The 11,208-nt window shown below is 51.2% G+C and overlaps 2 protein-coding genes across 4 annotated transcripts; one reads left to right on the top strand and one right to left on the bottom strand.

Moving 5' to 3' along the window:
- Positions 1-10: 10 nt before the first annotated feature.
- Positions 11-523, bottom strand: LOC121466621 (40S ribosomal protein S19-like). Its single transcript, XM_041680408.1, has one exon. It carries the CDS (start codon positions 506-508, stop codon positions 71-73), a length of 438 nt encoding a protein of 145 aa, XP_041536342.1. The 5' UTR covers positions 509-523; the 3' UTR covers positions 11-70.
- A 4,894-nt stretch (positions 524-5,417) lies between these two features.
- Prr18 (proline rich 18) lies at positions 5,418-9,632 on the top strand. Of its 3 annotated transcripts, XM_041679971.1 has the most exons (3): positions 5,418-5,514; positions 5,958-6,239; positions 6,556-9,632. In XM_041679971.1, the coding sequence occupies exon 3, from the start codon at positions 6,563-6,565 to the stop codon at positions 7,484-7,486; it is 924 nt and encodes a 307-aa protein (XP_041535905.1). In that variant the 5' UTR covers positions 5,418-5,514; positions 5,958-6,239; positions 6,556-6,562; the 3' UTR covers positions 7,487-9,632. The 3 variants fall into 3 exon arrangements, with proteins under 3 accessions (XP_041535905.1, XP_041535904.1, XP_041535903.1); XM_041679970.1 differs by lacking the exons at positions 5,418-5,514; positions 5,958-6,239 and adding an exon at positions 6,247-6,439; XM_041679969.1 differs by lacking the exons at positions 5,418-5,514; positions 5,958-6,239 and having other exon boundaries at positions 6,247-9,632.
- The last annotated feature ends 1,576 nt before the right edge of the window (positions 9,633-11,208 follow it).

Genomic DNA, 11,208 nt, shown 5'->3' with positions numbered 1-11,208 from the left:
CTTTTCTGGATCAACTTTTTTTTTTTTTTTTTTATGAATGAGGCAATTTATTAACCCAGCATCCTTTGTCCTAATGCTTCTTGTTGGCAGCTGCCACCTGTCCGGCAATCCTGTCCAGATCTCTCTGTCCCTGAGGTGTTAGCTTGCGGCCCCCGTCCTGGTCCTTTTCCACCATTTTCAGTCCCTCCAGGGCTTGGAGAACGCGGCGGGCCACACTCTTGGAGCCTCTGCTGAAGTGGCTGGGCCTGACACCGTTTCTCTGCCGTCCTCCATAGATCTTGGTCATGGAGCCAACCCCTGCACCACCACGCAGGTACAGGTGCGGTGCTGTAGAGGCAGCTCGCGTGTGGAACCAGTTCTCATCATAGGGGGCAAGCTCTTTATGTTTGGCCAGCTTGACTGTGTCCACCCATTCGGGGACTTTCAGCTTCCCGGACTTTTTGAGGAAGGCTGCCAGAGCTGTGACGAACTCCTGCTGGTTAACGTCTTTTACAGGAACTCCAGGCATCGTGCGGCCTCCGCGCTGCTAGCCAGGGGAAAGGGGCTGGATCAACTTTATAATACTTTAAGTAGCTTAGTTCATTGAAGTTCAGCTTCCAGTGGTGGGATTAGAACTAACCCAGCCTCAAAACCTTTATCCTGCCTGCAAGATATGCTGGAGCAATGGAGGGAGGAGGCGCAGAAGTTATGGGAGTGGCCGGCCAGTGACTGGTCTAATTTGAGGTCCGTGCCACAAGAGGGAGCCCATGTAGGACAGTGTCTAGATAGCCCAGAGACCTAGGATTTAAAAAAAAAATCAATGAAATGATTGTTAAATATTCTGCAATACTCAAAGATGGGTGCCTAGCCCAACTGTCATCAGAAAAACCTACAGCCACACACAAAGATGGGTGCCTAGCCCAGTTGTCATCAGAAAAACCTACAGCCACACACAAAGATGGGCGCCTAGCACAGTTGTCATCAGAAAAACCTACAGCCACGCACAAGGTCTAAAGCCCAAATTGGAGTTCTGCATCAGGTCCTTCCCCTTGTCACCCTTGTCACCCTAGTAAAGTATCAGCATGTCTACCTCTGGCCACGGATCCATGGTATCTCTCTGCCTCCTCTTCTTCCTCCTGCCTAGCTCTGTCTCCCTACAGCTCTGCTATAGGCCCAAAGCAGGTCCTTTATTAACCAATAGAAGCAATACATGGACAGAAGGACCTCCCATACCAAGGCAGTTCATGGTTGTAGATTATTTTAAGACGTGTTACATTTGTTTGTGCTGTGGAACATTGGTTTAATGATGCAAAGATGTGTTGCATTCCTTTATGTTGCATTTGTTTAACTCTGAAGCAGTGTTGCTTTGCCTGTCTAAAACACTTGATTGGTCTATAAAGAGCTGAACAGCCAATAGCAAGGCAGGAGAAAGGATAGGTGGGGCTGGCAGGCAGAGAGAACAGGAGGAGAAAAAGAGGATCAAGGAATGAGATGGGGGAGGAAAATGCTAGGAGCCAGCCACCCAGCCTCCCACCCAGCTACAGAGTAAGTGGAAAAAACCCAGAGGCAAAAGGTAGACAGGATAATTTAAGAAAAGCTGACTGGGAACAAGCCAAGCTAAGGCTGAGCATTTATAAAAAACAAAAACAACATAATATCTGTGTGTTTGATTATTTGACAGCTGGGTGGTGGGCTCCCTTAAAGAGCCAGAAGATAACTAATAAACAATAAAATAACTGCAGTTCTCACCTTTGAGAGCCTCCTGCTTTGTCGGTGTTCTGAGAGTATCTTTAAGGCTGTGGTGATTGCTGTGTGTATTTGGGCGTGCCTGCTTGAGCTGTTCTGTCATCTTATCGATTCGGGGCAATAAGTTCAGTGGCTACTGTGTGGGTCGCTTTCCATGACTGAAGCAACTTATAAACAAAAGCCTGTGGTTCCAGAAAGTTCCAAAGCGTGGCAGCAGGAACAGCTGAGAACTCACATCTCAAACCATAGCACGGGACAGAGGGCACTAACTCAGAAATGATGCGAGCCTTTTGAAATCTCAGAATTCCCACCTAGTGACATCATCCAACAAGACCACACCTCCAGACCCTCCCCAGACTGGCTGGGGGCCAAGTAGTCAAAACTATGAGCCTATGGGAGCATTGTCAGCCCTTTTTCCTCTGTGTGCTGTGTGTGTGTGCGCGTGCTCACACACATGTGTGTGATATGACGAGGTGGGGCGTCTTCCTCCCCACATTGTATGAAATTCCAGGCAAATCTGAATGTTTATCGAAGGAAGGCGACAGAAGCCGTAGACTCTCAGGAAATCCAAAGGACTTCGGAACAGGAAGTAGACTGGAATGTGGCTGTAGCTCTGGGGAAGATGTCTGTGGTCGGGAGTTTAAGCTGCTCTTCCTGTCAGGTTACTGGAGCAACATGGCGCCCCTTAGGCTTCCAGGCCATCAGAACACAACCTACACTTGGCTCTTGTGGTTGGCGTCCCTTCTCGTGCTTCTCTGGTGGAGCTGATGCAGAGAACCTCTTACTTTGCAACCAGACCCATGCTGTCATGTTGGGAGCTAACGTTTTTCCTGTGCAGATGCTGTGTTAAGTTTGTCTGTTTCAGCATATTTGCACATTACATACGGATTTTAACAAACCATTCTTGACAGACTTAAAGTTAAGTTTAATACATAAAATGTCCTGTTCACTTAAAAGAAAAAAAAATCTACTTTTTAAATGGACACTATTTTTTTTTATAATGGTTGACTTTTTGTTTGTTATAAGTGACCTTTGTCTGGACTGTCTGAGTAGTTAATACTGCGCTGTTGCAGTGGTAGGTAAGGGAAGGCCCGCAGTGTTGCTGTAGAAGGACTCTACAGTACTGACTATATTTTTATAAGCTACTGGCAAGGGATGTTTCCAGTTATTTGATACATGCTTTCAGTTCTCCTTGGGGCCATGGCCTACATCTGCATGGATGGATGCATGCATTGCCTGGTCAGCTCTTGCACTGGTGTCCATCTCGACCTCTGCATCACTTGCAGAGCTGCGCCTTCGCTTATTGTCTTCCTCTGCTGCGGCTTTCCTGGAGGGGGAGAATTGGCAGTCCATTTGTCCTACGGTTTTACAGGCACAAGAGACTGTAGAGTCCATTGATGTTAGGTTCAGGTACACTGGCCAAGACAGAACCCCAAATCCAAGCCTCTTTCCATAGAAGTCAGACTTCTGGGGAGCAGCCATGAGGCTGACTCGTCAGGAAAGTTCATTGAAGAAAATGTGCCGTGAAAGCAGTTTGATGATTTCACGTCTGGGGGCTGAGCCGAGCCAAGCCTTTGAATTCCACTGTTGAGCTCTGCGGTAACTCTGAACAGAAACTTTAGATTTGTTTGCACTTTGTTTTGAGTTTATAACTGGAAGTGTCTTGCACTGTCCAACCTTCTGCGTGGTCACCTTCACACTCTCCAAATTGTGTAACGTGGTTCTTTCCCCCGTTGCATATTTTTGAAACATTCAAAAATCACTGTCCTATTTTTATATTAATGTACCGAATTATGTAGTTTTGTTCTTTTACCCATCTGATGCTTTGGGCTCCAGTTATTTATAGTAATTTAGGTGTGAGATTGTCAGAACTATCTCCTTCCAGGTGAAAGTTGACTCCTGTGGAAAGCTAAGGTTTGGTAATCCCACAGTGGGAGAAAAGCACAGGGTTGACATCCATCCAACACGATGTGTTGTGCATCCTTTAGGTTACTTTTACCCAGTGACATTCTTAGTATTGTCACCTCATGATCCTGCCCTTGGGTTTTGTTCAGGTCTGTAAAGTTTCCTAAAAAGAAAAAAATTCAATGTTTATAAAATTGCGTAAAAAAACGAACTTGTTAACTAATCAATGCATCATGAGCCCCCCCCTTTGTAATTACTTTAGGTTGTTTTTGCGTTTATTTCCTTTTGTAAGTGTTTGCCTGTGCCCCGCCTACAGTGCCTGTGGAGAGCTCAAAGAACAACTTACTGGAGTCTTCCTCCATCATGTGGGGATCGAACCCAGGTCATCAAATGGCAGCAAGTACCTTTATCAGCTGAGCCACCTTGCCAGCTTCTGCATCCCCACTTTGAAAGTCAAGTTTGATCCCCTTCGCTGTGGGCGATCTCCCTTGCTCCAACTGCCACCTGCCACCCATTCCCACCAAATGGAATGTGTAACGGATTCTGTAACGGTCAGTGTGGCTGACTGAGTCACCGTGGACGCCCCCAGGCCTCCTTCCAGGTGCCCTCCTCTTCCTGACTTCTAAGAGGCAGAGGGAGGCGGGCAGGTGAACAAGTCTGCTCATGTGTAGATACTGTTCTCGGTGGCAGAAGATTCGGAGGATCCCGTCAGAAGGTAGCCCACATGAGGTACAGGAGCATATATAGTCCCTTCCCTGAGGTCAGGGCTGCACTGGGGCTTCCTTCTTCCGCTCCTCCTGGACCTGGGGGACAGGCATGCTTGCAGCTTCCCAGGTTGCAGGCTGCTGAGATGACATGGAACATCCCACCCAGTTCCCAGTTTGGGCCACTTTGGCTGTCACCCTGGCAACTGCTCACCTGCTTCCCTGGGCTCTTACATGCCAGTCTCTACCATTGGAGGTGGGGTTCACTTCTGCTACCTCCCCAGCCAACAGACTCTTCCTTGTCTTCCGTGTGATAGCTCCTTCTGACTTCAGACTCTCATCTGGGGCTGAGCCTTGTTCTGTCTCCCATATTTCGGAGCTTCTAGAAGCTCCACTTTCCTAGTATATTGGACAAGCAGTGCTTGGCACAGACTTATGTTAGTGTATGTCAGCTCTTAAAATTATGAGACTGCCCTGTCACCCCCAGCTCTGACCTCCAACTCAAATGCTATTACTTCTGACACTCTGAAGCCTCAGGGAGTGATCTGAGCACACGGGAAGCAGCTGATTCCAGATGCTGCACGTACTCACTGGCATCCAGGACATCGGGGCCTCCAGCTGTTTGTTGGGTTTCCTCTAAAACTGACCTCCCCAGTTGTCCCTACAGAAATAGCTGCTGACCCTTACCCCTAGCTTCAATCTGTGGCCACTGCTTATATATCTATCTCCATAACTACCTAAAAACTAGAGTCTGGAATAACACAAGCATGTCTTCAGTATCTTGGGGGCTAAGCTGCCCCGTGTCCTAGTGGCCTGAGCTCAGAGGCAGAGGCCTCGGGTTCCCTGGCAGGGACAGGAGGCTCCCGGGAGTAGAAGAGCTATCTGGAAGCTAGCTGCTGTTATAGAGGGAACGCAGTGTGGAGATGTCTATGGTGGTTGTGGGACCCACGCCAGCTCCCCCACCACTAATGAGAAATGCTTCCGCCACCCGAGTTTCCTTGGCTACCCTGGGCTCTGAGTTACTGCTGCGCAGGACAAACAGAAGAGGAGGGGGTGGGGTGTCTGCTGGCACAGAACACACAGGCTTACTCACTTTCCCATGTGCCGTGCGACCTTCCCTGGGTCAGCTCTTCACTGTGATGGGGACTAGTTTTGAAGTCTAGATGTTTGATGCTCACCTGTAAGTGAAATGGGTCCTGGGGCTGCCCTCTGAAACCCTTGACTTTGGGGTATGTTGCTTTAACGGTTGGATTGCCGACTTATGGTCCTTTCAGTATTGTGGGTATGCTTCAAAGTATTGACAACCGGAATAGGAGTTGAGGTAAAGATTGGCTGTGGTTTTGAATCCTTCCATGGTGGTAACACATCGCCTTGCCTGTAGTCACTCCTTAAAACAGAACAATGTCTAATATTTCCTATGTTGCTATTGTATAACAACTCACCTTGCCTATGCATAGATAACAACTGGTTTTAATGTGCAAACAACTCCTAAGGAGTGGCATCAACAATGTCAGTGAAACCTAGGTAGCACTGAAACGCCCCACCCGGTTCCGGGTACTTCCCTGCGATTCCAGGAGATTTCTCTCCCGTGTCATCTGAAAGGGTTTTCTGTCTAACATGCAGGGCTCCAGCAGTGACTTGGTGGTGCCACCGGCTCCCTTGAGACCTAGCTCCCGACTTCTGATGGACTAAGCCTTCGCTTCGCAGGCCATGGGAGAACGGGAGAGCTTGGGTCACCGGGTGCCAGCTCCCGCCCCTGCTGCTCTTGGGCACTTTGTCTCCAGTATTCAGCAGTCGGCGGCGGCGGCGACAGCAGCCCCGCGCAGCCCAGCCCGGGACTTGGCAAGCCCATGCTAGCGCGCGCTCCTCCTCCCGCGGCCCGACCCAGCCCCGCGCGTCTCGGAGGTGCGAACCGGGCGACATCAAGATTCGCCTGCAGTTGGGCGGCTGGTGGCAGTGCCCGCAGGACCCAGCCCGTAGCACCCAGTTAGAGGGAGCTCCTGGGAGTTGCTGTAGCGAGGAAGGGGCGGGAGGAGCCTTCTTTTGAAGCCGCGGAGCATAGGCCGGGGCTGGGAAGGAGCGGGAGATGCTGCGGCTGCTCGCAGGTGGGTGTGGGGGGAGCGCGCGCGGCGATCTGCAACAGATGGGGAGACGCAGGGGGTCGCTGGGCCTGTGGGGCGGCTCCGCGCGCGATGACTGAGACCCGCCCCTCTCCTTCCAGGACACTGATGATCCGCTTGCTCGGCGGCGTCATGTCATTCCCGCCTATGCCTCCGCCACCTCCGCCGCCGCCTCCCCGGACCCCGGGGGGCCCCGCCGCGCGCCAGCTCTCCCGGAGGCCCTGTGCGCCGCCCGTGCCCTCGCCGGCTGCCGCCGCCGCCGCCGCCGCCACGGGGGAGAAGAAGAAGAGGCCGCCCGAGATGCTGCTCTCCAGCTCCTGGCCCTCCGCCACCCTGAAGAGGCCGCCGGGCCGCCGCGGCCCCGGCCTCGGTCCTGGCACCCCGCAGCCGCCGACCTCCGCACGCGTTCCGCCCCAGCCCTCTCCGGGCCGTGCAGTAACCTCTACCACGTGCTCCGCGCCCCGGCGGGTCGCCAGCAGCCACAGCCCAGCGGGAGCCACCGTCTCGGGGACTTCTGTGGGGGCGGGGGCCGGGCCAGACGACGCCACGCGCTTCTCCTTGAGCCTCACGCCCGAAGCCATCCTGGTCATCCAGAGGCGCCACCTGGAGAAACAGTTAATGGCTCGGTCCCGCAGGCCCTTCCCCACGCCCTCGGCCGACCCTCGGCGCCCACTGGTCCCTTGTCCCCGGACCAGGACCTCGACCCTGCGGAGGGGCGGTCCCACCAGTGTCCCCGACGCGCCTCTGGCTGTGGCTGTCAGCAGCCGCTCTCCCAGTGCCTCGTTGATGCCAGGAGGTCTGCAGGCCACTATGTCCAGCTCGCGCCCCTCCAGCCTGCGCCCGGTGCTCAAGGTGTCGCTGCTCAATGAGAAGCACAAGTACGACGATGAGGAGTACGAGGAGGAGGTGGAGGTGGTGGACGAGGGCCTGGTGCGCAAATGCACCGAGTGGCTGCGTGGGGTGGAGTCGGCAGCCGCTGCAAGGAGCCGCACAGGGCCTCTGGACGCACTGCCTCACCTGAGCACACTGTGAGCCCAGGTGAGCCTGGTGTGACCCACCACTGCCTCCTTCGCCCCTTGCCCACCTGGGCTCTTGTGAACCAGGTAGGCCAGCATGGGACAGGACCACAGCCTGGAACTTTGCTCTGGTGCACTTAGTCATGGGTGACCCACAGTCTCCTCTAATGCCCACCGCCCACTTGTGCACCGTGCACCGTGAGCCAAGTAGGTCAGCGTGGGACACAGCAGACTTACCTGACTCCAATGGCTGTCCTCTGCTCTTCCTGCTCCCCCTGTGGGGAGGAAGGACTTGTGAAATGCCTTCTAACCTCTCACCCTAAGGAGTGGTCCCAGTGGCCCTCTGCCCCAGGTGGTATGCCACCTCTTGGGGACTCTGCAAGCCTGTGACCACCGAGGGTGGGTGGTCTCCTTTTGTAGAGCCCCAACGTGGTGCTACATTTTATGATTTGTTTCCTTCCGAAATCAGAAAGATGTTGGGTGTTGGAAAGCCTAGAAAGTCTGGTTAACTTGTAACTTGTGCACCCTGTGAGTGAGCTCTTGTTGCCACAGGATGACCCTGGTGGATTTGTGTGCTGTCTGCCAGCCACGGGGTCAGCCACTCCACAACCCACACTTTCACACATATGCACACGAGAACACTTCCCTCCAGTGGGCACAGGCACACTCATGCTCAGAGCTACACATGCACGGCGCCACTAGCAGTCGTGTGTGCACGCACACATACACAATCACCCGCACACGCCCGCGGTAACACATACATCGCCACTCTCACATATATATGCATTCGCGTACATACACCAGTATCACTTACGGTCACACACGTGTCCCCAGGAGCACAGAACTGTTTTCAAGAGCTGCCTCCAGGAAGGAAAACAGGGGTTACGGTTGGCATTTGCTAAGAATGCAGCCTTTATTTGAGGGCACAGCAATGTCTCCCACACTGGCTAAGGAAAGGGTACCGGGGAGGGGAGGTGCATGTGTAAAAGCAAGGCAGGGCAAGTCTGCCCACTGTGGAAGTTAGTCGAGGGGAAAGGAGGAAGTACCTGTGGATGAGGGCAGCTGGCTTTCATCACTGTGAAGACAGGCGACACAGGGGTCTGTAAGCTGTAAATAGCGACTTTTTAAATTTTATTTATTATTTGAATGAAGGGTAAAACTCCTGTCTCTTGGTAGCCATGCCCTCCCCACTAACTAGAGGGTGATTCTTTCTTATTTCTTCTGTGCCTGCGTGGATTTAACCCCAAGGATAAGAAGGAAGTGTTTGTTCTAATCAGATAAGGTTGGTTGTGGGAGAGTAATGCAGTACCTCAGTTTGCTTGTCTGTTACTTATCTTATGCAAGTCAATAACTGGTTTAATGTTTTTGTTAGACTTTAATGTGTCGATTCTTAATTGTATTTTAAATCGAAGCCTTACAGTTTTAAGAACCAACTACATATTTTCCTTGTAGAGACCTTTGCTCTCTCCGTCTCTGTCCCGTTTCTCTTTCCTTGGCACAAACTTTGTCTAACATGAAGCCTTAGTTTAGAGGGAGCTTCTCCAGCCACCAGATGAGTTTAAAAACAAGCCGCTTATTAATTCATCTTTCTGACCCGAGGTTGAAATCTGAGAAGTAGATTTTCATTGATTTTAAATGATTAATGCCAAAGGGGCAGAATAAGCAACCCTGGCATGAGCAGAAGGGCTCTTTCTCTAGGTAGGACAGTGGAGAGGGTACTACCTCTGCATCCTAGCCTGGCACAGTGTGGCTTCGTCTCATTGGCACCCAAGGCAAACAACAGTACTGCTGCCCTCTGGAAGAAGTGGCCTCTAGGGAGAGCTTCCTCGTTCTCTGTCCATCTTCTGGTCTTCGTACCGCTCAGTCCATCCCTGTCTGTGTCTGCTCTGGCTTCTTTCCTCACCGTTGCCTCCAGACGCCCCTCCCTGACTCCCTTTCTAACTGGCCTCAGTGCAATGCTAAGCACATTTTCCGTGGTTGGTTACTCATAGGGCCTTGTGCGCCTGGTCCTCCACTTTAGAGGTGGGGGAGTGTTTGTGTTGGACAGCCAATGACTCTCCCCATAAGGAAAGGTCTGTGCTCGCATGGTCTCTTCATCATTGCTGACGTTCTGAGGACATTTCTATCACTGTGCTACGATTTCATGTTTAAATAAAAGAGGGATTGGATGTGTGTGCTGCTTCTTGGAGAATATAACTGATAACCGTCCACAAAGGAACCTGTGAACACTTGTTAGTCCCCTAAGATGGTTTCTTCACTGCCTGCCCTCCTTAGGCCCAGGGACTTTTGGGGTCACCAAAGGTCACTACTAGAAATTGCCTGGATTTCTAAGAATTTTAAGAACAAATGCTTTCTAAGCTATTGAACAATGACAAACCCAAGAGAGCTTATACACTCCTAAAGCCGTTACACAGAACAAGAATGGTCTGCAGGCAGTGAACGTATATTCCAGGAAGACTGTGAAGTCTGGACAGACACCTCCCCTATACATTCAGCAAAACCTTTGCTTCTGCCTATCTAACTTGTAGGCTTTCCCAGCGAGATGTAAGTGGTCCATTTGAGTAACGGCCAGGGTTGCTACCATATCACATAGCAAGTATGGTGTGATATTAATTCTTGAGTCCATGCGGAAAAGAATAGTGGCAGTAAACGTAAGAACCATCCCCTCTTTCTGTCTTACGTGTACATGGGAGAAGCTGATGTCCATCCTAGAGGGTAACCGTGTGTGTGGAATGAGAGAGACAATTGTGCACCGGGCCTGTGGTGTGTTCCTGTGAGTTCCTGGGTCGGACTCGGTGTGACTTCATCAGTGTGACACTTAGGGGGGTGTGACTTCATCTCCACACCTCGTGTGACCCTTAGGGGGTACCTGGCACTTTCACATGGGTTTTGTAAACTAGCAATGGATGCCACAATGTCAGGACTTTTAGTTTTCTGGTTTCCTCTGAAATGGTCCCGTTCAGCATAGGGCGGTTGATCTGTAGGGTCCAAGCATGTTAAGCCTACCATTTTGGACCCTTTGCTTTTTGCATGAGAACTTTGTAGTATGCCGTTCAAAGAAAGTGGTGAAGTCAGTCTTCCATCAACACAAGCAGCACACCACATTGGCCTCCGTGCAGCACACCACATTGGCCTCCGTGCAGCATACCTAGCATTGGCCTCCGTGCATAGGCTGTTGTGGCTGTGAGAAATCCATCTGCTGGTTACTTAGTCCCTCCCTGTGACAAAGATCTGGCTCCGATAAAGGGGCTTAGAGAAGCTCACAGTCTGAGGGGATGAGGTCCATTGTGGAGGGGAAGGCACATGTCAATCAAGAGAACAATGCAACCAGTCACACCCCATCTGCCCTCAGGAAGCAGCGAGAGGTAAACAAGACCTGATTTCTCATTATTATTATTATTATTATTATTATTATTATTATTATTATTACATTTTATTTCATCTGAAGTGCCAGGTGTCCCTTCTCAGCTGAACCTCTCTGGAACCACCTTCATAGACATGCCCAGAGGTGTCTCCTAGGTGATTCCAAGTTGACAGCTAAACCATCACAACTCCACCCCTTAGCAACCCAGACACACACTTCTAAAGGGAACATTCCACCCCTGCCCATAAAGGCTCATTCCATCTAGTAAAATACATATTGTGCAAAATCTCCATAGCATCTTCCAGTTCCTACATTGCTCAAAAGTCCAAAGTCTCTTCTGTGACTCAAGGTAAGTCTTAATTCTGAACCTCTAT

The sequence above is a fragment of the Microtus oregoni genome, unplaced genomic scaffold (assembly GCF_018167655.1).
Source record: "Microtus oregoni isolate MIOR12 unplaced genomic scaffold, Mior012 000033F_ref0000390, whole genome shotgun sequence".
Lineage (NCBI taxonomy): Eukaryota > Metazoa > Chordata > Mammalia > Rodentia > Cricetidae > Microtus > Microtus oregoni.
Note: the sequence above shows the minus strand (reverse complement) of the source record. Positions and strands in the feature narration are given on the sequence as shown.

Bases quoted from the DNA above. Each gene is read 5' to 3' on its own strand.
- LOC121466621 (XM_041680408.1), bottom strand. From the start codon at position 508: ATGCCTGGAGTTCCTGTAAAAGACGTTAACCAGCAGGAGTTCGTCACA.
- Prr18 (XM_041679969.1), top strand. From the start codon at position 6,527: ATGACTGAGACCCGCCCCTCTCCTTCCAGGACACTGATGATCCGCTTG.